The 27,284-nt window shown below is 39.4% G+C and overlaps 1 protein-coding gene across 2 annotated transcripts in view; it reads right to left on the minus strand.

Annotated features, from left to right (window-relative positions):
• Positions 1-2,402: 2,402 nt before the first annotated feature.
• The window catches only part of LY96 (lymphocyte antigen 96), a 36,637-nt gene continuing 11,755 nt past the window's right edge, over positions 2,403-27,284 (minus strand). For both annotated transcript variants that reach the window (XM_046021328.1, XM_046021321.1), the window contains 3 exons: positions 15,134-15,262; positions 3,481-3,533; positions 2,403-2,529 (listed from right to left, as the gene is read on the minus strand). In XM_046021328.1, coding sequence (XP_045877284.1) covers positions 2,431-2,529; positions 3,481-3,533; positions 15,134-15,262 — 281 coding nt within the window. In that variant the 3' untranslated portion in view covers positions 2,403-2,430. The remainder of the gene's footprint in view (positions 2,530-3,480; positions 3,534-15,133; positions 15,263-27,284) is intronic.

The raw sequence follows: 27,284 nt of genomic DNA on the forward strand, positions 1-27,284 counted from the left end.
TCTGTCTCATATTCTACATGCAACCTATCTGCAAAAGTATTTTTGCCATTGTCTCTGCTTTCAAAGTACATCCAGAATACATTACTTCTCACCATTTCATCCATCATCTTTTACCTGGATTACTTCAAATGCCTCCCAACTTTCTCCTTTCTTTTCTACCTCAATTACCACAAGATGACCCCTTGTTTTTTCCCATGTGTGAAGAGTTGGCTACCAAAAAATTTTTAAATGCGAGCTGGTGTCATTGTCCTACATAGAATCCTCCATCTCATTCAAAGCAAAAGCCAACGTCCTAATAATGGCCTATCATATACTTCTGCACATACCTACTTAACCCCCAAAGCAAACACTACCTCCATGACCACATCTCCCCTCACCTACCTCATTTGAACAGCAACATGTTCCTCAAATACGCCAGACACACTCTGGCCCCGGGGCCTTGACAACAGCTCTTCTCTCAAACTCTAATCCTTTAATCCCAGCAAGCTACATGGCTTATTCCCTCAACCCTTTCAAATATCATCTTCTCAGTGAAGCTGTTCCTGACCACCTCATTTAAAACTGTAACCCTCACCACCTCCCCTTGGCCCTGCCCCCTTTCCCTGTTTTATTGTTCTTCACAGTACACAGCCTGTTTGCTTCTACGGTACTCTATCATTTACTTGTCAGTCTCATCCCATAAAAATATAAGCTCCATGAGGGCAAAGGGTTTTTTTGGGTTTTGGGGGGGTGTTTGGTCTGGGTGGTGAAATGTTGTATCCCCAGCACCTAGAACTGGGCCTGACATATGACAGGTGCTCAGTAATTATCAGTCAAATGATTGTGTGAATATTTTGCTTTCTGTAGTTACGGATTGTTAACATTTTACAAGAATAAAATATTCACTTATCCATTGAACAAATACGGACTCAGAGCAAACCCAAGCCCAGGCACTATGCTAGGTGCTGAGTCAAGAGTGGTGAGCATATGAGTGCCTGGGTGGCTCAGTGGGTTAAAGCCTCTGCCTTCAGCTCAGGTCATCATCTCAGGGTCCTGGGATCAATCCCCACATCGGGCTCTCTGCTCAGCAGAGAGCCTGCTTCCTCCCTCTCTCTCTGCCTGCCTCTCTGCCTACCTGTCATCTCTGTCTGTCAAATAAATAAATAACATCTTAAAAAAAAAAAAGTGGGGGGGTGAGCATAATTGGACTGACTACATTACCTGGGCTCATGGAGCTTAGTCTAGTGATAGATGATTGAAATAATGACAAAATGAGTGTTAAGTACTGGAAGAAGGGGACACAAGTCTACCAAAGCATATCAAAAAGAAAGCTAGCCCTGCCTAGACCGGATAAAAGGGGGTAGAGCAAAAAGAACCTGTAACTAAGCTCCATCATAGAACTAAGTTCTATGATTTCTCTAAGATTTTGTTCAGGACTACCTCTGTTGAGCGTCAACATTGTTAAGAGTTGCACTCCGTACTAGCTACTGATGATTACCTGACGAAGTAGCCCCTGAGCCAAGAAAGATCCATACCCACTACAGAGGTGAAGGGGTTGGGCAGGGCAGAGTGGAGGAGTGGAATAGAGGCAGAGGAAACTGTGGCAGAAGATTCTAGACGGGAAGGACTTTAGCACATTCTGAAACACAGAAAGCAAGGGGAGGGTGGGGAGAGAAGAGGTTGGAGAGGCAAAGTGTGGCAGGCTCTCCAAAAGGTTCTAACTTTATCCTAAAAGGAATCAGAAGCCACAGGAAGGACCTTGTTTGGTTTCACTTCATTTTGTTCCATTGGCATTGTTGTGATGTAACTGGACATGTATTTTGAAAGTATTTGGGGAACTGCCTTTGTGGGGAATACTTGACCAGAGGCAGCTGGCCAGGCGCAGGAAGATCAGTCAGGAGGCAGCAGAGTAGTCCAGGAGAGCAATCCAGGTAACTTGCCCCAGAGTAGAGAAGCAAGAAATGGGAAAAAAATCAACCAGTTCAAGAGATTTCACTGCCTGTTTTTTATGGGCTGAATTTTGTCCCTCCAAAATTCATATGCTTAAGCCCTCACCCCTAACCCCTCAGAAGATGGCTGGATTTGTAGGTAGTGCCTTTAAAGAGGTAGCTGGGTAAAATGAGGTCATTAGGGTGGACTCTAAACCATTGTGACTGGTGTCCTTATAACAAGAGATTAGGACACACACACACACACACACACACACACACAGAGGAAACCATGTGAAGACACTGGGAAGGTGGCCATCTACAAGTCAAAGGGAGAGGCCCTAGGAGGAACCAATGCTGTCCACACTTTTATCTCCCATTTCCATCCTCCAGAACCATGAGAAAACAAATTTCTAATTATTTAGGCCACCCTAAATTTGTTATGGCAGACACTAATACACTATGAAAAAAGATTTCAGTGAAGACTAACACCTCTGAAAAATAAAAATACACTTTATTTATTCTAATTGAAATCAGGGTGGTGTATGATGGTAAAATTCAAACAAAAGAGCACTTCTTCAGGATCTCCAGAGATGGCTTCTGTAACACATTTATATCGTCCCTAAAAGGAGGAATAAGAAACACAAGCAAATAAAATGTTAGGTGCTTCTATTTTGTAAGACTTTTATAAGAACTTTGTCTTAGTACGAGGAAGCCATTTAAATGAAATCGGTTATCATTATCTCGGTTTTCTAATGAGATGAAATTTTGTATGCCTTTGAATTTGGTGAGCATAAACCTATTTATTTCCCAATTACAAGAGGATTTTTTTAAACGATTTTTTGAAACTACCTTGTGAGATTTTCGAACATTCAATATCCTTTAGAACAAAATAGGAAAGTAATATGCGCTCTTGAAATTTATTTTAAAATAGTCATCCGGCAGCACCTGGGTGGCTCAGTTGGTTAAGCCTCTGCCTTCGACTCAGGTCATGATCCCAGGGTCCTGGAATCAAGCCCCACATTGGGCTCTTTGCTCAGAGGGAAGTCAGCTTCTCCCTCTTCCTCTGCCCCTGCTTGTGTTCTCTTTCTCTTTCTCTCTCAGATACAAAAATAAAATCTTTTTTAAAATTTTTGAATAAAATAAAATAGTCACCCAAAGTGAAACATGTGCAAAATTTCATTGCCAGGTATCTAATACAAATATCTAAAATTACATTATTACTATTCATGGAGGCAGTTACTGAGTCAGATAAGGGGTCATTGCAGTGCTCTCACCCAAAGATCATTTGCCATATTAATAATGAGCATTCGTATTACTTTTAGCCGTGTATGTTAGAGGAAAAACACAAAGTGAAAAAGAGCTTCCTTTTGTGTTACTTTTCCACATTTCCATATTCTACAGAAAGAAGAACCAGCAAAATACCGAAAACTAAAATGAAAAACACAGTCTTAAAACGCTTAATGTTGAATAGCTATTTTTGAAATTGTGAATGGCTTGTTTCAAATTCCTAACACATTTGTGACTGCAAAAGATTCTTAAGAAAGTACAAATGACTCTTGAACAAAAATACCTTAGAAAATCGTAGTCCCCTGAAGGAGAAGGATACTGCTGTATTCACAGTCTCTACAAACAAAACACAAAAGACAAAAAGTTATACTGGTCATCATTAGGTGATTTTTTTTTTTTTAATGTAGTATGGAGTTTACCTTTTTACACTACTGCTAGCAGAGGCAGTCCCAAGCTAATTGTAGAAGTAATGAATTTTATGTCCTGGCTGATTCTCTGATGGCTACGATCCTCTGCCTCTCCAGGCATCTCTCAGTCTCAGCCCTCAGGGGATGCAAAATTTTTAGGCCTACTAGTCTCAATAGTGAGTGAATGAACAAGCCAGTGCTCACAGGCTTCATCCCAAATTTCATATGGGCATCTTTAATACTGTTGCTCCTTCAGCAGAGTATAATAGACCTTCCTAAAAGTGGAGGAGAGAGTTGGGAGGCAGCCAGGATACCAAATTTCCTTCTAATCCCACCACTGAGAAACCTAAGTAGTACTCTTGAAATGCACCGCCATGGGCCTGGACCTGCAAAAGCTGTGAAAGACAGTCAGAAGTGCAGGAAATACCACCAACCTAATCGGATACACCAAAGGAATGAACTTATGGGATAAGGATAGAAAAGTAGAAATGTTTTGAATCTCTAACAAAAGCAATAGTGGCCAATAATCTCTTTTAAAATAATATGAATAGTCAAAGAAATAAAAATTAAAAAAAAAATAATATGAATAGTCAAATGCAAACTATAATGGTTATTATTCTCCTAATTAGCTAAAGACAATCCTTGATAGCAAAGGAATGGATTGAGTCTGCATATATATACTTCTATTTTCATAAAAAAGCACCTATCTGTTTCTGGGTATATCCTTATCAGGTGTATTAATACACTGAAATCTTAGTTCTTGAGCTTAGTAAAGTCATCATGTCTTCATGATATTAAGATTTTTCATTCAGGGCCAATCAAATGCAAATTTAATAGTTCAACAAGTATTTACTGAGAGCGATATTACCAGGGACTGAGGAGACACGGGCTAGTACACACTATTCCTTCCTTCAAGTAGTTAACGTCTATTGGGGATATAGGCATGCAAAGAAACCATTCCAAATACAATACGATGGAAAGATGTAGCAAGGATAAAAGCAGTATATAGCATTTTGGTAAGAGAGACGGTTCTGGATCTGAACCTCAGCTCCTCTACTTACTTGGAGTGTGGCCTTGGGCAAGTCACTTAACTTCTCTGTGCTTCAGTAAAATGGCAATGGATAATAACACCTATCTCATAGGAGTAACATGAAGGCTATGTGAGCTAAGGCATGCACGTGCTCAGGATAATGCCTGGAACGTAGCACTCATTAAATGTAATTAATGTTTCGTGCGCCTGGGTGGCTCAGTTGGTTAGCCGGCTGCTTTCAGCTCGGGTCATGATCTTGGGGTTCTGCAATCAGTCCCTGCCCAGTGGGGAGTCTGCTTCTCCCTCTGCCCCTCCCCCAGGCTTGTGCTCTCTCTCTCAAATAAGTAAATAAAACCTATACATTAAAATGCTATTTATTAGGGGCGCCTGGGTGGCTCAGTGGATTGAGCCGCTGCCTTCGGCTCGGGTCATGATCTCAGGATCCTGGGATCGAGCACCGCATCGGCCTCTCTGCTCCGCAGGGAGCCTGCTTCCTCCTCTCTCTCTGCCTGCCTCTCTGCCTACTTGTGATCTCTCTCTCTGTCAAATAAATAAAGTAAAATCTTTTAAAAAAATGTTAAATGTTATTTATTAGAACATTAAATATTATTCCTTCTCTTTTCTAGACCTACTTCCCATGGTGTCTTATAAATAATAATGACATCATTAATATTATCATCGATATTATAATTATTGTTATTCATAAGATGCCATGGGAAGGGAATCTAGAAAAGAGAGGGAAGTGAGTTGAGTTGTCATGAAGGATGGGAAGGAAGGAAAAGAAGGACATTCCACGTGGCAGGAAAAAAGAGGAGAAAAGGCAGGAAAGCGAAGATCAGTATGACTAATGCATACACCTGCTAGTGGGTCAGCATCATTAGTGCAAAGAAGAAGTAAACATAACGTGCTCAGGTTCCACATTTGAGAGAATGAAGGCAATGAACGAACATCCGAGGGTGTGAAATGGTCAGATTGTGTTTAGAAAGGTGGATCTCATGGCCATTATTACGGATGGACTTAAGGAGGCACTAAGAGCCGGGCAGACCAGTTAGAGGCCAGGAGGCCGTGACAGCGGTAGGAGAGGTAAATGCCTTCCATGCCCACCAACTCAGGTGCCCTCCCACATAGATAGATCTGGTCCATCTCATTAGCCTGCTGCTTTCCTTAGGAGTACTTCTCATAAAGTGAATCTTGTTTCATTTTTATGTTATTTCAGGACTTAGCTATAACCTTGTTTGCTAGTTCATAAGCTCCACAAGGACAGGATCTTTGCTTTGGTCGCTTCTGAATCTCTGGCTCCCAGTACGTGGTCCCTGAGTCCCTGGCTCAGCTACGTAATTTACAAAGCCCAGTGCAAAATGAAAATGGGGGCCCCTTGATCAAAAAGCGGGAGAGACATCTTATTAAAGGTAGGGAAATTAAAGCTTTTTCCTTTCTTCCACAGTCTCTCCCTAGACTTACCATCATATTTTTTTTAAAGATTTCATTTATTTATTCAACAGAGAGAGAGAGAGATCACAAGCAGGCAGAGAGGCAGGCACAGGGGGAGGGAGAAGCAGGCTCCCCGCTGAGCAGAGAGCCCAGTGCGGGGCTCGATCCCAGGACCCCGAGATCACAACCAGAGCGGAAGGCAGAGGTTCAAACCTCTGAGCCACCCAGGCGCCCCTGCCATCATATTTTTTATTTGCTATTTAATATCATTTAAAGTCAAACAATAAATTGCCATTCACCTTTACATTGTGCAATGACAGCTTTAAACACAAATATCTCAGCTCTTAACTCTGAGGCAGACCACTGAAATAACATCATTTGTATTTGGTGGCTCACCCCCAGAATGTACCTCAAGCTGACCAGAGAAAACCAACACCAGCTTGGCTCAGGAAATTTGAAAGAAGAGAAGGTACCCCCAGTCATGGAATGATCAAAGGGAATGTTCTCTTGGCACAGAGTGAAAGGTGCCATGGGGCTGCCCAAGTGGGGTGACCATGACTACACCCCACTTCAGATACTGCAGGGCACCTTACCCTCCCTGCATCCAGACTCCCACCAGGTGGAAGGGGTCACTGGCTGTAACTGGGGAGCGGAGTACCAAGCAAGGTCCAGAGTACCAGCAGAGGATTGGGCAGCAGAAAGCCAAGAACCAATCTAGGGGAACTGCATGCATGCCCCAATGTCCCATCAGAATTCACTTACAGAATACATACTATATATACTCAAAGATAAAATTATTAAGAATCTCAAGACGGGGTGCCTGGGTGGCTCAGTGAGTTAAAGCCTCTGCCTTCGGTCGTGATCCTAGGGTCCTGGGATCGAGCCCCCCATTGGGTTCTCTGCTCAGCAGGGAGCCTGCTTCCCCCTTTCTCTCTCTCTCTGCCTGCTTGTGATCTCTGTCTGTCAAATAAATGAATAAAATCTTAAAAAAAAAAAGAATCTCAAGACTATGATCACAGAATATTAAACTCTAAATGTGAAGCCTTTTCTAAATACGAGGCCCTGGTTGTGAAGATAATCCTGAAAACTTTGTCTGAGAGAGAAAAGAAAGGAGATGGATGAGACTTGAGGATTTGAGAAAGAAATCAAGAATAACTCCAAGATTTCTATCTGGGGAGACTGCCCAAATGTTTATCAGGTCAGGTGGGAAGAAAGGGTACTACTAGCCTCTTCTATAGGGTAATCTTCTTTTTCCATTGTTTTGTCTCTCTAAGGAAGCTCGTATGTTGCTCACATATCCCATTCTATTCTATGGGAAGGAAGCTCCACGCTTAAGCCCATATTCATGAAGCCAGGAGAGAATCAAGGCTGGGCCCGAGGAAAAGAAGATAGAGCCCCTCCCTGCTTAGGCGCCTCTCTACTTCCCATGCAGCTCACCTATGGTCCAGCACAAATTTCCTAGCAACCATGCAGAATGGGAGGACCCAAGTCTCAGATTGTGTTATGGGTTGAATTGTGGCTTTCAAAAAGATTTTGAAGTCCTAACCCCCAGTGCCTGTGAGCATGGCCTTATTTGGAAATAACACCTTTGCAAGATGGTCAAGATGAGGTCATTAAGGGGGGCCCTAATCTCATATGACTGTGTCCTTATAAAAAGGGGAAATTTAGACACACAGACAGACATGCATAGAGAGAAGACTGTGAAGAGACACAGGAAGAAGATGGCCATCTACAAGGCAAGAATCACCAGGGACCTTTAGAAGCTAGGAGAGAGGCCCAGAATAGATCCTTTCCTCACCCCATCAGAGGGAGCACATCCTTGTCAATACTTGGATGTTGGACTTCTAGCTTCTGGACTGTCAGACAATAAATATCTGCTGTTCTAAGCCAGCCAGTTTGTGGTACTTTGTTACAGAAATGCTACCAAGATTCTGGAAACAGGGCTAACAGATAAATTAAGTTCAAGATGCCTTTATGGGATACGTGGGTGGCTCAGTAGGTTAAGCACCCACCTTCAGATCAGGTCATGATCTCAGGGTCCTGGGCTCAAGTCCCATATCAGGCTCCTTGCTCAGTGGGGAGCCTGCTTCTTCCTCTGCCTGCTGCTCCCCCTGCTTGTGCTCTCTCTTGCTCGCTCTCCCTGGCAAATAAATAAAATCTTTTTTTTTTTTTAAAAAAGATGCCTTTGGAATATCCATTTATTTATTTTCAAATGTGGGTTTTTAAAAAGATTTTTATTTATTTTTTTTATTTATGAGAGAGAAAGAGATTACGAGCTGGGGTTAGAGGCAGAGGAGAGGGACAAGGAGACTCCCTGCTGAGCAAGGAGCCTGACATGGGGCTGGATCCCAGGACCTTGAGATCATGAACTGAGCCGAAGGCAGAAACTTTACCTACTGAGGAACCCAGGTGTCCTTCAAATGTGTTTTTAAAAGAAACAAAGGTGTGTGTGTTTATGTATGTGTGTGTAAGAAGTGGTAATATTATGGGTAATTTTTATTTTATTTTTGCTTGCCTATATTTTCTAAATGTCATACCCTAAAAATATATGACTTTTGTAACAAATACAAAAAAGAAAATTATTTTAAAAATAGATATGTATGGTCTTACTAATTTGATTCCTAAATTTTCAAGGGTCTCTTGATGGCATCAGTGCTTCTTAAATCAGAATGCCCTGAGCTCTGAGCGCATATACTCAGCTACCAGATGGACATGTTTATTTGAATGTTCCAAAATTACCTTGAGCTCAATATGCCCAAACCAGAACCCATTGCTTTCTCTTTAAAAATCTGCCCCTTCTTCTGCACCTATCATTTCAGATAATGGTACTTCTGCTAATCCCAGTCACTGGTCCTCTACCAGCCCTTGATTTTACCTAATCTTTGCCTGCCACATCAAATCAATCAGCATATCCTGCCAATTCTGTCTCCAAATATGCCCCCTCTCTTCTCCTTTCCTCTGCTCTCAGGCTGCCATCTTTGTTTATCCCTCATGGTTGCTTACACAGCCTCCTGGCTCCTCTTCCTTCTATCTCAGTTTCCTGCCTCAGCCAACCCCTGCCTCCTTCCATATGGACATCAGTTATCTGCAAAACTGAAAATCTTGGTGGGTCATTGGTACCCAGAGATGACAAGATGCAGGCCAATATTTTGTGCATGACTTACATGCTTGCTCCTGCCCCCTTTCCTAGGCTCTTCTCCAGCAAATTCTGCTCTAGTTATAAAAAAAACAAAAACAAAAACAAAAAAACAAAAAACCTACTCTCCAAATAAACCATATTCTTTCATGGCTAGATGCAGTTGCATATGCTGTTTCCTCTCCAAGGAATGTCCTTCCTCCTCTTCTCTGATGTTCCCAGATTCAAGACGTTAATAACAGTCTCTGAAAACTTATCTAATTTCCGTCACAGCAAATTGATAACTATATAGTTAAAACTAGGAGCATATAATTCTTTTTTTTTTTTGCTTAGAGGACCCCTTTCAATATTTCCTGTAGAGCTGGTTTGGTGTTTGCAAATTCTTTCAGTTTTTGTTTGTCCTGGAAGCTTTTTATCTCTCCTTCTATTTTCAATGATAGCCTAGCTGGATAGAGTATTCTTGGCTGCATGTTTTTCTCGTTGAGTGCTCTGAATATATCATGCCAGCTCTTTCTGGCCTGCCAGGTCTCTGTGGATAAGTCTGCCGCCAATCTAATATTTTTACCATTGTATGTTACAGACTTCTTTTCTCGGGCTGCTTTCAGGATTTTCTCTTTGTCACTAAGACTTGTAAATTTTACTATTAGGTGACGGGGTGTGGACCTATTCTTGTTGACTTTGAGGGGGGTTCTCTGCACCTCCTGGATTTTGATGCTTGTTCCCTTTGCCATATTAGGGAAATTCTCTCCAATGATTCTCTCCAATAGACCTTCTGCTCCCCTCTCTGTTTCTTCTTCTTCTGGAATCCCAATTATTCTAATGTTGTTTCGTCTTATGGTGTCACTTATCTCTCGAATTCTCCCCTCATGGTCCAGTAGCTGTTTGTCCCTCTTTTGCTCGGCTTCCTTATTCTCTGTCATTTGGTCTTCTATATCACTAATTCTTTCTTCTGCCTCATTGATCCTAGCAGTGAGAGCCTCCATTTTTGATTGCACCTCATTAATAGCTTTTTTGATTTCAACTTGGTTAGATTTTAGTTCTTTAATTTCTCCAGAAAGGGCTTTAATATCTCCAGAGAGGGTTTCTCTAATATCTTCCATGCCTTTTTCGAGCCCGGCTAGAATGTTCAGAATCGTCATTCTGAACTCTTGATCTGACATATTACCCATGTCTGTGTTGATTAGGTCCCTAGCCTTCGGTACTGTCTCTTGTTCTTTTGTTTGTGGTGATTTTTTCCACCTTGTCATTTTGTCCAGATAAGAGGATATGAAGGAGCAAATAAACTACTAAAAGGGTGGCAAAGACCCCGGAAAAATGCGCTGTAACCAAATGAGAAGAGACCCCAAATTGTGGGGGGGAGAAAGGGGATAAAACAGCTTCTGAAAAAAAAAAGAAAAAAAAGAAAAAAGAAAAAAAAAGAAAAAAAAAAAGAAAGAGGAAAAAAAAAGAAAGAAAAAAATTTAAAAAATAAAACAAATAAAAAAATACAAAAAAGAAAAAAATATATATATATTTAGATGAACTAGTCAAAAAATGTTAAAAAAGAAAAGGGTAAAAGTTTTAAAAAATTTAGCAGAAGAAGAAAAAAGAAAAAAGAAAAAAAAATTGAAAAAAGAAAAAAAAATTGAAAAAAGAAAAAAAAATTGAAGTAGCCGCAAGACTAAAGAATCATGGGGAGAAAGCCATGAGTTCCGTGCTTTGCTTTCTCCTCCTCTGGAATTGCTCTGCTGTCTTAGGAATTGAATCTGCTTTCTCCTTGATAGATGAAATTCGTTCTGGCTGGATATTTTGTTGATCTTCTGGGGGAGGGGCCTGTTGTAGTGACTCTCAAGTGTCTTTGCCCGAGGCGGGATTGCACCGCCCTTACCAGCGGCCGGACTAAGTAATCGGCTCGGGTTCGCTTTTGGGAGCTTCTGTTCCCTGAACGCTTTCCGTAGAGTTCCGGAGGACGGGAATGAAAATGGCGGCCTCCCAGTCTCCGGCCCGGAGGAGCCGAGAGCCTGGGGCCCCACTCCTCAGTGCGCCCCCAGAGGACAGCACCCAATCACTCCCGTATCCCCAGCCTCTAGCCGCGCTCGGAGCTCACCCAGCCCGCGACCAGTTCAAGGTAACCCCGAGCTGAGAGTTCAGTCCTCGGCTCTGTCTTGGCAGCCGGCTTCTCCGTTCTAATAGCTGCGAGCTCTCCGACACTCCGACACCCCCGATCCTTCTGTGACCCTGTGGGGCCTGGGGCCACGCTAGCCCCGCGTGGGCTTCACCCCGGTTTAGCCCCTGGAGCAATGTCCCTCAGTGGAACAGACTTTTAAAAGTCCTGATTTTGTGCTCCGTTCCTCCGCCGCTTGCCGGGAGCCGGCCCCTCCCCCCGCGGTCTATCTTCCCGTCGTTTTAGATTCACTTCTCCGCCAGTCCTACCTTTCAGAAAGTGGTTGATTTTCTGTTTCTAGAGTTGCTGTTCTTCTTCTCTTCGCTCTCCCGTTGGATTTGTAGGTGTTTGCAATGTTTAGATAAGCTATCGAGCTGATCTCCTGCTACCTGATGTAGTCTCAGGCTGCTACTTCTCCGCCATCTTGATTCCTCCTAATTCTTTTTTTTTTAAGATTTTATTTATTTATTTGACAGAGAGAGAGATCACAAGTAGGCAGAGAGGCAGGCAGAGAGAGAGGAGGAAGCAGGCTCCCTGCAGAGCAGAGAGCCCCATGTGGGGCTCGATTCCAGGACCCTGAGATCATGACCTGAGCCAAAGGCAGCGGCTTAATCCACTGAGCCACCCAGGCGCCCCAGGAGCATATAATTCTATTGGCATTTATGACATTTCTTTATAATTTTTGTTCCCATGACTGTCTTTCCCAGAACAGAGGAACCCTCTGATGAGGAAGACCCTATCATTGAACTTTGGATCACCAGAGCCTAAATCATGACTTGCTCAAATTAGGTTCAACAGATGTTTGTGGAAGGAAGTGAGAGAAGGAAGGAAAAGCCAGCAGACTGGGTTTAGTTTCATACATCTTAGATATCAAGAAAGTGAAACTTTAAAAATTCAGATAAGATGTCAACATAATCTCACAGAGATTAGGTGGGATTGTGAAAGTCTTTAAAAAAAGCAGTGATCTTCCAAGAGGGTTTTTTTTGTTTTGTTTTGTTTTTTCAAAGAGAAAGCATGGTACAGTAGAAGAGTGGGCTTTAAGAGTCATGATGCTACTCTGTCACTAGTTCTCCAAGTGGCCAAAGACACATTACTGAGTCACCCCAGGAATCAGTCTCCCCACTTGTAAAAATGACAGGTCTGTAAAACCAGGAACAAAAGGACTCCCATTACCCACATGAGTATTATTCGAGAACCATACTTCTTGAATTCTTATTATGAGCACTGTACTAATCTTTTTTATATGCATCTTCTAATTATATCCTTAAAATCATGTATAATAGATTTCTGTCCCCATTTTACAGATGAGGAAAATGAGGCAGATAGAGGATAAATAACATACCCAAGGCCACATTGTTGGTAGGAGGAAAAGCTGGGACAGACTCAGGTCTTTCCAACTCTGAGCCCAGACTTAGAAGCAATGCCAGCTCCATTATTTGCATATGGTTTGGGGGTGGCAGGCAAGTCAGAGCTGTGGAGAGATGGTTGGCTAGGAGACATATCTCAAAGTTTCACTTGCATAGCAAAAAACTGATGTATTTAGAAACAATTTGCTTAATGATTGCTAGAAAATGTATAATCAAATTGATATAAATGTCAAAGCCAGTATAAGCCTGATATGAATTTTTATACTACTCTCCTTCCATTAATTCTCAGACCTTATTTTCCATTTTTTGTCCCATCTATATCTAATTTATGCTATGTTGTTATATTTAATGTAGACATGTTAACTATCTAAAATCTTTTTTTTTTTTTTTTAAGAGAGAGAGAGAGAACTGGGCAAAAGTATTTAGAAGGGGAGAGAGAGAGAGAGAATCCCAAGCAGACTCCCCACTGAGCAGGGAGCCTAATGCAGGACCGAATCTCACAACCCTGAGATCATGACTTGAGCTGAAATCAAGAGTCAGACACTTAACCAACTGAGCCAGCCAGGCGCCCCTACCTAAAACCTTTTTTTAAAAAAAAGAGGGCACAGGTTAATGGTAACAATTGTATAGGAAAAAATTTGACTACAATAGTAATTTTTAAATATTAATAAAACAATTTTTTTAACCTAATAGTTTTTAAAACTTCTTTTATTTTTTAGATGATAATGTCCACTGTTAAGACAGAGATTAAACTACTGTACTTATACATTGGTGATGATATAATGTGTAAACTGATACATTCCTTTAGAAAAGCAATTTGGCCTATGTAAACAAAACTGCAAACATAGTCAACCCAATTAAGCTTAAATATTTCCCTGGGAGTTATATGTAACTCCTTGCAAACATATTCAAATATGAAATATGAGAAAAATTACGTACAGAAATATATTTATCACAGTATTATTTATAATAGTAAAACTATCGTAAGGAAAGTGATGTCCAACAGGAGAATGGTTAAATAAACCAGAGCATACCCACCAAGGAAAATGTTTCATTTTGTAATGTTTATATCTTGGTTTTTGAGCCACATGGATCATCTAGTTGAAAAATTTAATACAATAATTTTTAACAAAAAGTTATTGGTACACCTGACTGCCTTAGTTGGTAGAGCATGTGACTCTTGATCGTGGGGTTTTAAGTTCAAGCCCCAAGTTAGGTGTAGAGATTACTTAAAAATAAAATCTTAAGGGGCGCCTGGGTGGCTCAGTGGATTAAGCCGCTGCCTTCGGCTCAGGTCATGATCTCAGGGTCCTGGGATCGAGCCCCGCGTCGGGCTCTCTGCTCCGCGGGGAGCCTGCTTCCTCCTCTCTCTCTGCCTGCCTCTCTGCCTACTTGTGACCTCTCTCTCTGTCAAATAAATAAATTAAAAAAAAATCTTTAAAAAAATAAAAAAAATTAAAAATAAAAAAAGAAAATCTTAAAAAAAAAAAAGAAAAAAACTATTATAGTATAGTATACTCTTAAGTATATAAGCCACGCAATGCACAAAATTGAAAAATCGGAAGGAAATACTCCAAAATGTTTTTAGAAATATGATTCTGTGATATTTTTATTGTTTATACTCTGCAATTTTTGGTAATGTGATGGTATAATATTTATAAACATTAAACTACTTAAAATAATAGTTTAAAAATTATTAAGGAAAAATTCATGAGTTTGCAATAAGTAGCCTTTAAGGTCCTAAGCTCTGAAATTTTGTGATTCTGTGAATAACATCAGGGTGGAAAAAACTGGGGGAAGACATCGGAGAAAAATCTAACGAGGTGTTCCTTTTTTTTTTTTTTAAGGTTTTATTTATTCATTTGACAGACGGGGATCACAAGAAAGCAGAGAGGCAGGCAGAGAGAGGGAAGCAGGCTCCCCGTGGAGCAGAGAGCCTGACAAGGGGCTCGATCCCAGGACCCCGGGATCATGACCCGAGCTGAAGGCAGCGGCTTTAACCGACTGAGCCACCCAGGTACCACTGAAGTGTTCTTTTTTAGTAAATTTTTTTAATTTCTTTTTTCTCTTTACCCTCTGATTCCATCAATCCTGTTCCCTTGGCTGTGGTTCAGTGAGTTTCTATAGAAAATAATAACTATAATGTTTAGAAAAATGGATCCATAACCAATGGTAAATGTACAATATTAATCTGAACAAGGTAAAAATTTTAATATACCTTCAACCACACTTTAAATAAGTACCATCTTCATAATAATTCAATGACATAATTGTTAAATGTTGTTTAAGCTGCTAAAAGTAAAAACTTTGGATGAAAAAATTATTAGAAAAGGAATTACACATTTTCAGTGCATTTAATATTCAGAACATTTTCATAAACTATTCTGTTCTATTCTGAAAATAATATGAATTCAATGCTTACCTCCCTTCAGCGCTCTGCAGAAAGAATAAAGATCATCGGATCCTCGGCAAATAACTTCTTTGCGCTTTGGAAAATTCATGGAGTTGAAAGATAAATGGATATTGAAATATAATTTTTTAATATCTCTTCCTTAAAAAGAAAAAAAATCCCATTAGTCTTCCAAATAATAGATTCTTTCATAAATAATAATTAACATGTATTGTATACTTAAAACATGCCCAGCACTTTTCCTATATTATTTCATTTAATCATCACAACAACTTACCATGTGGGCATTGCTATCCCTGTGTAACAGATGAGAAAACTAAAGTTCTAAGAGGATAATTAGTAGAATGTAACCAAACAGGATATTCCACAGTAAGAATTATGTGTGCCTGAAAGAGAGAAGCCTATGTTTTTGAGAAAACTATCAAATGGAAATGTAAAATTGCCAGTTCTAATTACAGTTCTGCTAGGAAGTTCAAGAAAAGAGAAATAGAAAGGAAAGGAAATGAGGATAATCAACTCATGCCCACTTTCTTAGGAGTTTTGATGAAAGAGTTCTTGGAGAATAGAACAACCTCTTGATTAAAAATTACATGAGTTATCTTATTATTTCCTCATGGTCTCCCTAGTACCATTTAACATGGAAAATTCCAGTAAACATTGCATTTTGCTCAACTCTTCTAATTTATTCAGTTGACCCAACTGAAAATATGTGCAATCTTTTTTATATTAAAATCAATTTTTGGGGGCGCCTGGGTGGCTCAGTGGTTTAAGCCGCTGCCCTCGGCTCAGGTCATGATCTTAGGGTCCTGGGATCGAGTCCCGCATCGGGCTCTCTGCTCGGCAGGGAGCCTGCTTCCCTCTCACTCTCTCTGCCTGCCTCTCTGCCTACTTGTGATCTCTCTCTGTCAAATAAATAAATAAAATCTTTAAAATCAATTTTTGTGGGGCTCATGGCTGGTTCAGTGGGTAGAGCATGTAACTCTTGAAGGGAGGCAGTGTCATGAGTTCGAGCCCCATATTGGGTGTAGATTATTCAATGAAAATTACTGTAACCACAACCTCACTGAAAATATTTTCCTAATAAAGTTATCATGACTTATTATAACCATAATCAAAAGAAAAATTTTCCATCTTTAACTTGAAATTGGTATGCTTAATAGAAATGCCAGCTCCTTCCTTAAAACTCCTTCTTTTGGCATTAGTGCTCCCATTCTCTTCTGGTTGTCCTCCAGCCTCTCTGACTCCTCCTCATTGGCTTCTCTTTCTTAGGGTTGTATCCTCAGTTCTCAATTTTCACTTTGCACATACTCCCTGACTTTAAGTACCACATAGGGTGATAATTCCCAAATCATCATCTTTAGTCTCAACCTTTCTCCTGAGCACCCATCCCACATATGCATTCAATATCTCTACTCAGATGTTGCTCATTGTCTCACCCAACAGATCCAAAATTGACTTCTCATCTTCATCACCATATATGCATTAGAATTCACAATCCCAGTAAATCTTACTAGCCTCCTTTTCACCTCCATCACCACTCTCTTAATGCAGGCCCTCATTACTGAGCTTAAAATACCACCAAACTTCTTAATTTGTCTCTTCTCTCCTTTCAAGATAAAGTAGAAAAGAACATCATAGGGTTCGTTTCAAACAGTGGTTCCATGGTTCACTCCATGAACTTCAGCCTGCACCATTCCCAAAGCAGGGATATGTATGGAAGTTGAAGAGCTGTTTTCACAGGGAATTCTTTGAGACATGGACATATGGCAGTACTGCTGGGGTGCCAATGATGATTCAGGACAATGAAACGTCTTTCATTTCTGCATGGAACACAGCACAGTTCCAGTCTTCAATGACTCTAAGAAAGGAAGTGCTGCTTTGACATCTCAACAGTTTACACTGTGAGAAGCTTCTTGCCATTGGACACCACTGTGGTCATTTTAGGCACATGAACAATGGGCAAAGTGAGACACCACTTGAAGGCTGAGTAGGTCAGAGATACCAATGTGGGTATCAGAGTGGGAGGCAGGAAATATGGTAACTTCATGCAGTAACAAAGAAGACTGTTTTTGAGCTCAGCTAAGACAACTCCAAGAACATTCAGATAGAACTTTGAAGGAGGATTAAAGTCCAACTTCATTTATTTTATGATTAATCAGTTAATAGTATACAAATAATTTACTAGCAAAGCTATAAAGTCTCAAAATAAATAATTTCCACCCCCAGTCTATTTTTGGTTCAACCTCTTAGAGCTCTTATTGAGTTTAAGTAGCTGCAGGCCCATAAAAATCAGGTTGATTTCCAGGAATATGGCCCCACTCTTGTACTGACATTCCAATACATTCTAAAGAAACTTGAGTCATAACTATAAAGCATACAAAAATATAACTAAATAATCAATGAAACCAGGAGCTGAATCTTTGAAAAGTTCAACAAGATTGAAAAACCCTTAATCAGGGGTGCCTGGGTGGCTCAGTGGGTTAAAGCCTCTGCTTTCGGCTCAGGTCATGATCGCAGGGTCCTGGGTTTGAGCCCCGCATCGGGCTCTCTGCTTAGCAGGGAGCCTGCTTCCCCCTCTTTCTCTCTGCCTACTTGTGATCTCTGTCTGTCAAATAAATAAAATCTTAAAAAAAAAAAAAGAGGGGCACCTGGGTGGCTCAGTGGGTTAAAGCCTCTGCTTTCAGCTCAGGTCATGATCCCAGAGTCCTGGGATTGAGCCCCGCATCTGGCTCTCTGCTCAGCGGGGAGCGTGCTTCCCTTCCTCTCGCTCTGGCTATCTCTCTGCCTACCTGTGATCTCTGTCTGTCAAATAAATAAAATCATTAAAAAAAAGATAAAGAAAAACCCTTAATCAGACTCATCAAAAAATAAATAAATATATAAATAAAGAGAGAGAGAGAGATTGAGAGAGAGAGAGAAGGGACTCAAATAAAGTCAGAAATGAAAGAGGAGAAATAACAACCAAGACCACAGAAATACAAATGATTATAAGAGAGCATTATAAAAAAATTATATGTCAACAAATTGAACAACCTAGAGGGATGGATAAATTCCAGAAACATATAACCTTCCAAAACTGAATCAGAGAGAAACAGAATATTTGAACAGACCAATGAAAATGAATCAATCAAAAAAACCCCAACAAAAAAAAGTCCAGGGACAGATGGTTTCACAGGTGAATACTAGCAAACATTTTTTTAAAAGTTATTACCTAATCTTCTCAAACAATTCCAAAAAATAGCAGCCATCAAAAAAAAAAAAAAAAAAAGAAAGAAAGAAAGAAAGAAAAGAAAAAAGAAAAAGAAATCTTGCCATTTGCAACGGTGTGGATAGAACTAGAGGGTATTGTGCTAAGCAAAATAAGTCAATCAGAGAAAGATGATTATCATATGATCTCACTGATATGCAGAATTTAAGAAACAAAGCAGATGATCATAGGGGAAGAGAGGAAAAAATGAAACAAGACAAAACCAGAGAGGGAGATAAACCATAAGAGACTCTTAATCTTAGGAAACAAACTTAGGGCTGCTGAATGGAAGGGAGGTGGGGGGAGGAGGTAACTGGGTGATGGACATTGGGGAGGGTATGTGTTGTAATGAGCACTGGATATTATATAAGACTGATGAATCACAGACCTTCACCCCTGAAACAAATAATACATTATATCTTAATTCTAAAGAAACTATTCCAAAAAAATAGAAGAGGAAGAAAAGCTTCCAGATTCATTCTATAAGGCCAGCAATACTCTGACACCAAAACCAGATAAAGACACTACCAAAAAAAGAGATCTACAGGTCAATATCTCTGAGGAACAGAGATGCAAACAACATTAACAAAATATTGGCAGACCAAATCTAGCAACACGTTAAAAAATCATTCACCATGATCAAGTAGGACTTATTCCAGGGATACAAGGGTGGTTCAATATTCACAAATCAATCAACATGATACATCACATTAAAAGAGAAAGAATAAAAACTATACAGTCATTTCAATAGATGCATAAAAAGCATTTGACAAAGTATAACATCCATTTATGGTAAAGACTCTTAACAAAGTTAAGTTTAGAGGGAACATACCTCAACATAATAAAGGCTAAATATGAAAAAACCCACAGCTAATATTCAAACTCCAGGGGGGAAAACTAAGAGCTATTCCTCTAAGATCAGGAACAAGACAAGGATGTTTACCACTTTTGTTCAACCGAGTATTAGAAGGCCTAGCCACAGCAGTCAGACAGCAAAAAGAAATAAAAGGCATCCAAACTGGTAAGGAAGAAGTAAAACTTTCACTATTTGCAGATGACATGATACTATATAAAGAAAATCCTAAAGACTCCACCAAAAAACTACTGGAATTGATAAATGAGTTCAGTAGAGTCACAGGAAAAAAATAATATTAAGAAATCTATTGCATTTCTATACACTAATAATAAAGTAACAAAAAGAGAAATTAAGAAAACAATCCCATTTACAGCTGTACAAAAAAGAATAAAATACCTAGGACTAAATTTTACCAAGGAGCTGAAAGACCTTTACTCTGAAAACTATAAAACACTGATGAAAGAAATTGAAGGTGACACAAACAAATGGAAATTTATTCCATGCTCATGGATTGGGAGAACAAAATTGCTAAAATATTTATTCTATCCAAAGCAACCTACAGATTTAATGCAATCCCTATCAAAATACTAAAGCCATTTTCACAGAAACAACAAATAATCCTAAAATTTGTATGCAACCACAGAAGACCCCAAATAGCCAAAGCAATCTTGAAAAAGAACAAAGCTGGACATATCACAATTGTAGATTTCAAGATATACCACAAAGCTGTAGTAATTAAAAGAGTATGGTACTGGCACAAAAATAGACACATAGATCAATAGAACAAAACAGAGAGCCCAGATATGAAGCCACAGTTGTATGGTCCATTAATCTATGACAAAGGAGGCAAGAATATACAATGGAAAAAGAACAGTCTCTTCAACAATAGAATTGAGAAAACTAGATAGCCACATGCAAAAAAATGAAACTGGAACATTGTCTTATAACAAAGCACAAAAATAAACTCAAAGTGGATTATAATACTTAAATGTAAGATCTGAAACCATAAGATTCTTGGAAGAAAATAGGCAGTAATGTCTTTGACATCAGCCATAGAACATTTTTCTAGATATGTTTATTTTGACAAGGGAAACAGAAGCAAAATTAAACTACTGGGACTGTACCAAAATAAAAAGCTTTTGCACAACAAAGGAACCCATCAACAAACAAAAAGACAACCTGCTGAATGGGAGAAGATATTTGCAAATGATAGGTTCAAATAAGGGATTAATATCCAAAATATATAAAGAACTTACACAACAACACCAAAAAATACCAACAAATAATCCAATGTTTAAAATATGACAATTGGGGGCGCCTGGGTGGCTCAGTGGGTAAAGCCACTGCCTTCAGCTCAGGTCATGATCCCAGAGTCCTGGGATCGAGTCCCACATCGGGCTCTCTGCTCAGCGGGGAGCCTGCTTCTCCCCCCTCCCTCTCTCTCTGCCTGCCTCTCTGCCTACTTGTGATCTCTGTCAAATAAATAAATAAAATCTTAAAAAAAAAAAAAAAGACTATTGGGGCACCTGGGTGGCTTAGTCATTAAGTGTGTGCCTTTGGCTCAGATATTGATCCCAGGGTCCTGGGACTGAGCCCTGCATGGGACTCACTGCTCTCTTGAAAGCCTGCTTCTCTCTCTCCCTCTGTCCCTCCTGCTACTCGTGTTCCCTCTCTCTGTCTGTCAAATAAATAAACAAAATCTTTAAAAAATAAAATAGGGGGAGGAGCAAGATTGTGAAGGAATAGGAGACCTAAATATTATCAGGTCTCAGGAGTTTAGCTAGATATCAAACCATTCTAAACACTTACGAACTCAACAGGAGATCAAAGAGAAAAAGAGCAGCAATTCTAGGAACAGAAAAGCTACCACTTTCTGGAGGGTAGGAGGTGATATATAGGAAGAATCAGAGGTGATATATAGGAAGAGAGACCATGGTGGGAGGGGCCAGCTTCCGGCAAGTGGTAGAGCAGCAGAGCACAAAATTGGAACTTCTGGAAGTCTGCTCTACTGAGTGATGTTGCTCCGGAGGCTAAGCCAGGGGTGGAGGCCTCGTGGGGACAGTGTAGGCTCAGGTACCTCAGGGTCACAGAAAGACCAGGGGTGTGTGAGTGTGGCAGAATTCCCAGGTATCAGAGCAGGGGAAGCCAACTACAGAGACTGAACCATGCACCAGAGATAGAAATGCTCAGTAACATGCTGGGTGAGCACAGACTGCAGCCAGAGATCAGGAGACAGAAGGGATTGACTGTTTTTCTCCTCTGATGGGAGGCCACCATCTTCATTCTCCAAAGCCATACAGAAAGTGTTCAGGGAACAAAAGCTACCAAGAGCAAACTCAAGCAGATTTAGTCTCTGAACAAGGCCGCTTAGCCTGACCCTTGCAAAGGTGGTACAATTCCTCCACAGGCAAAGACATTCCAGAATCAATACAACAGGCCCCTCCCCAAGAAGATCAACAAGAACATCCATCCAAGACCAAGTTCACCAATCAAGGAGAACTGCAAAACTTCAGAGCTATGGGAATACAGCACATAGAACTCATGGCTTTTTTCCCATGATTCTTTAGTCTTTCAAAGTTAAATTTTTTTTTTCATTTTTTAAATTCTTTTTTAAAAACTTTTCCTCTTTCCTATTTTAACATGTGGGGTTTTTTTCTATTTTATCTTATCAATACCTTTTTAAAAAATCATTTAAAATTTTTACTGTTATAGTCATATTCTCTCTCTTCATTGTATTCTTTTTTTATTTGACAGACAGAGATCACAGGTAGGCAGAGAGGCAGGCAAAGAGAGAGGAAGAGAAGCAGGCTCCCTGATGTGGGGCTCGATCCCAGGACCCTGGGATTAGGACCTGAGCCGAAGGCAGAGGCTTACCCACTGAGCCACTCAGGAACCCCTCTTCATTGTATTTAACCTTATTTTTTGTATACATATAGGTTTTTCTTTCTTTAAAATTTGGGATACAGTTTCTTCTAATCAAAATATACCCTAAATCTAGTGCATTGCTTTGTTCTAGTCTCTAGCCTGATCACATTCTTTACTCCTTTTTTTTTCTTTTTTCAACCAATTTCTTATATTATCAATGCCTTTTTTAGAATCTTTTAAAATTTTCATCTTTACAGTCATATTGCATCACTTCATTGTGTTTACCCTTATTTTTTTTGTATAAAATTTTGGGAGGCAGTTTCTATTAACAGACCAAAGTACACCCAAAATCAAGTGTGTGGCTCTGTCCTATTCACCAGTCTAATATTTTTTTTCCTCCTTTCATCTCCCCCTGGTTTCATGTCTCTTCCAATTTGGTTAGTATATATTTTTCTGGGGTCATTATTACCCTTTTAGTATTTTGTTCTCTCAGTCATCTATTCTTATCTGGATAAAATGACAAGGTGGAAAAACTCACCTCAAGAAAAAGAACAAGCGGCATTACCAATGATTAGGGATGTAATCCTTACGGACATTAGTGATATGTCAGACCTAGAATTCAGAATGATGATTATTAAGGTGCTAGCTGGGCTCAAAAAAAAGCATGGAAGATACTAGAGAATCCCAATCTGGAAAAATAAAACAATGACAATCTTACCAAGTTGAAATCAAAAAAGCTATTAATGGGGAGCAATAAAAAATGGAGGCTCTTACTGTTAGGATAAATAAGGCAGAAGAGAGAATTGGTGATATAGAAGACCAAATGATGGAGAATAAAGCTGAGAAAAAGAGAGACAAACAACTACTGGACCACGAGGGGAGAATTAGAGAGATAAGTGATAACAGATGAGACAATATTAGAATAATTGGGATCCCAGAAGAAGAAGAAAGAGAGGGACAGAAGGTATATTGGAGCAAATTATAGCAGAGAATTTCCCTAACTTGGCAAAGGGAACAAGCATCAAAATCCAAGAGGCACAGAGAACCCCCCTCAAAATCAATAAAAATAGGTCCACACCCCAACATCTAATAGTAAGACTTACAAGTCCCAGTGACAAAGAGAAAATCCTGAAAGCAGCTCAGGACAAGAGGTCTGTAACATACAATGGTAGAAATATTAGATTGGCAGCAGACCTATCCACAGAGACCTGGCAGGCCAGAAAGGATATTCAGAGCATTAAATGAGAAAAATATGCAGCCAAGAATACTATATCCAGTTAGGTTGTCACTAAAAGTAGAGAGATAAAAAGCTTCCAGGACAAACAAAAACTAAAAGAATTTGCAAACACCAAACCAGCCCTACAGGAAATATTGAAAGGGGTCCTCTAAGCAAAGAGAGAGCCTAAAGTAACTGACCAGAAAGGAAAAGAGACAATATTCAGTAGCAGTCACCTTACAGGCAATACAACAGCACTAAATTCATATCTTTCAATAGTTACCCTGAATGTAAATGGGTTAAATGCCCTAATCAAAAGATACATGGTATCAGAATGGATTAAAAAAAAAGACCTATCAATATGCTGTCTGCAAGAAAATCATTTTAGACCCAAAGACACCTCCAGATTTAAAGTGAGGTGGTGGAAAACAATTACCATGCTAATGGACATCAAAAGAAACCTGAGGTGGCATTCCTATATCAGATAAATTAGATTTCAAGCCAAAGACTATAATAAGAGATGAGGAAGGACACCATATCATACTTAAAGGGTCTGTCCAACAAGAAAATCTAACAATTTTAAATATCTATGCCCCTAACATGGGAGCAGCCAATTATATAAACCAGTTAACAACAAAATCAAAGAAACACATCAACAGTAATACAATTGTAGTAGGGGACTTTAACACCCCCCTCAATGAAAAGGACACATCATCTAAGCAAAAGATCAACAAGGAAATAAAGGCTTTAAATGACACACTGGACCAGATGGACATCACAGATATATTTGAACATTCCATTCCAAAGCACCAGAATATACATTCTTCTCTAGAGCACATGGAACATTCTCCAGAATAGATCACATTCAGATCACATTCTGGGTCACAAATCAGGTCTCAACTGGCACCAAAAGATTGGGATCATTCCCCACACATTTTCAAACCACAATGCTCTGAAGCTAGAACTCAATCACAGAAGGAAAGTTGGAAAGAACCCAAATACATGGAGTCTAAAGAGCATCCTATGAAAGAGTGAATGGGTAAACCAGGAAACTAAAGAAGAATTTTAAAAATTCATGGAAACAGGGGCACCTGGGTGGCTCAGTGGGTTAAAGCCTCTGCCTTCAGCTCAGGTCATGATCTCAGGGTCCTGGGATTGAGCCCCATATCGGGTTCTCTGCTTGGCAGGGATCCTGCTTCTTCCTCTCTCTCTCTACCTGCCTCTCTGCCTACTTGTGATCTCTGTCTGTCAAATAAATAAATAAAATCTTTTAAAAAAATTTAAAAAAAATAAATAAAAATAAAAATTCATGGAAACAAATGAAAATGAAAATACAACTGTTCAGAGTATGGGACACAGCAAAAGAGGTCCTGAGAGGAAAGTATATAGCAACAAGCCTTTCTCAAGAAACAAGAAAGCTCTCAAGAAACAAGAAAGCTCTCAAGAACACAACCTAACACTACACCTAAAGGAGCTGGAAAAATAACAGCAAAGAAAGCCTAAACCCTGCAGGAGAAGAGAAATAATAAAGATTAGAGCAGAAATCAATGAAATAGAAACCAAAAGAACAGTAGAACAAATCAAAGAAACTAGGAGCTCATTCTTCAAAAGAATAAATAAGATTGATAAAACGCTTATCAATCTCTTATCAAAAAGAAAAGAATAAATAAGATTGATAAAATGCTTATCAATCTCTTATCAAAAAGAAAAGAGAAAAGAGAAAGGACCCAAATTAACAAAATTATGAAAGAAAGAGGAGAGATCACAAACAGCTCCAAAGAAATTATTATACAAACAAACAATTATAAGAACATATTATGAGCAACTACAAACCAGCAAATTTGACAATCTGGAAGAAATGGATGCATTCCTAGAGACATATAAACTACTAAAACTGAACCAGGAAGAAACAGAACAGACCCATAACCAATAAGGAGACTGAAGCAGTCATCAAAATCTCCCAACAAAGAAGACCCCAGGATCAGATGGCTTCCCAGGGGAATTCTACCAAATATTTAAGAAGAATTAATACCTATTCTCCTGAAACTGCTCCAAAAAATAGAAATGGAAGGAAAACTTACAAACTCATGTTATGAGGCCAGCATTACCTTGATACCCAAATCAGACAAAGACCCCATCAGACCAATATCCCTGATGAACATGGATGCTAAAATTCTCACCAAAATACTAGCCAATAGGATCCAAAAGTACATTAAAAGGATTATTCATGACAACCAAGTGAGATTTATTCCTGGGCTGCAAGGTTGGTTCAACATCTGCAAATAAAGCAATGTGATACAACACATTAATAAAAGAACAAGAAACATATGATACTCTCAATACATGCTGAAAAAGCATTTGACAAAGTATAGCATCCTTTCTTGATCAAAGCTCTTCACAGTTTAGGGATAGAAGGTACATACCTCAATATCATCAAAGACATCTATGAAAAACCCACAGCAAATACCATTCTCAATGAGGGAAAACTGAGAGCTTTTCCCTTAAGGTCAGGAACACAGCAGGGCTGTTCACTATCACCACTGCTATTCAAGATAGTACTAGAAGTCCTAGCCTCAGCAATCAGACAACAAAAAGAAATAGAATATATCCAAATCAGCAAAGAAGTCAAACTCTCACTCTTTGCAGATGATACGTTACTTTATGTGGAAAACCCACAAGACTCCACTCCAAAACTGCTAGGACTCATAAAGTAATTCAGTAAAGTGTCAGGATATAAAATCGATGCTCAGGGGCGCCTGGATGGCTCAGTGGGTTAAAGCCTCTGCTTTCGACTCAGGTCATGATCCCAGGGTCCTGGATCGAGCCCTGCATCGGGCTCTCTGCTCAGCAGGGATCCTGCTTCTTCCTCTCTCTCTCTGCCTGCTTCTCTGACTACTTGTGTTCGCTGTCTGTCAAATAAATTAAAAAAAAAAAATCTATGCTCAGAAATCCATTGAATTTCTATACACCAACAGCAAGACAGAAGAAAGAGAAATTAAGGAATCAATCTTGTTTACAATTGCACCCAAAAACCATAAGAAACCTAGGAATAAGCCTAACCAAAGAGGCAAAAACTCTGCACTCAGGAAACTATAAAGTACTCATGAAAGAAATTGAGGAAGAAACAAAGAAATGGGAAAATGTTCCATGCTCATGGATTGGAAGAACAAATATTGTGAAAATGACTATGCTGCCTAAAACAATCTACACATTTACTGCAATCCCTATCAAAATACCATCAATTTTTTTTAAAGAAATGGAACAAACAATCCTAAAATTTATATGGAACCAGAAAAGACCCCAAATAGCCAGAGGAATGTTGAAAAAGAAAGTCAAAGTTGGTGGCATCACAATTCCAAACTTGAAGCTCTATTACAAAGCTGTCATCATCAAGACAGTATGGTACTGGCATAAAAACAGACACATAGATCAATGGAACAGAACAAAGAGCCCAGAAATGGACCCTCAACTCTATGGTCAACTAATCTTTGACAAAGCAGGAAAGAATGTCCAATGGAAAAAAGACAGGCTTTTCAACAAATGGTGTTGGGAAAATTGGGCAGCCACATGCAGAGAAATGAAACTGGGCCATTTCCTTACACCAGACACAAAAACAGACTCCAAATGTGTAAGACTGATGATATCCCTGAAACAAATAATGCATCATATATTAATAAAATAAAAAAAGAACTATTATGAAACTTATAGGAACAATGTTTGAAAATTATCCAACATAAAATTTAATCTCATTTCTTCTTAAAATAAAATAGATAAAATTTTTTAAAAATTTAAAAAATAAAATATGACTAAATTCTTTTGTTACTGAATTAATACAATGGTATATAAATGTAGTATTTAGTGAATGATTAAGGTATTTGTGGTGGTCACATTAGTGAGGTACTCAAACCTCCCTTTCAAAGAACTGCTGGGAGAAGGAAAGGTAGTTGGCAGATATCCTTTAGCTGCTGCACATTCAGAT

Source organism: Meles meles, chromosome 1, assembly GCF_922984935.1.
Source record: "Meles meles chromosome 1, mMelMel3.1 paternal haplotype, whole genome shotgun sequence".
In the NCBI taxonomy this organism is placed as follows: domain Eukaryota; kingdom Metazoa; phylum Chordata; class Mammalia; order Carnivora; family Mustelidae; genus Meles; species Meles meles.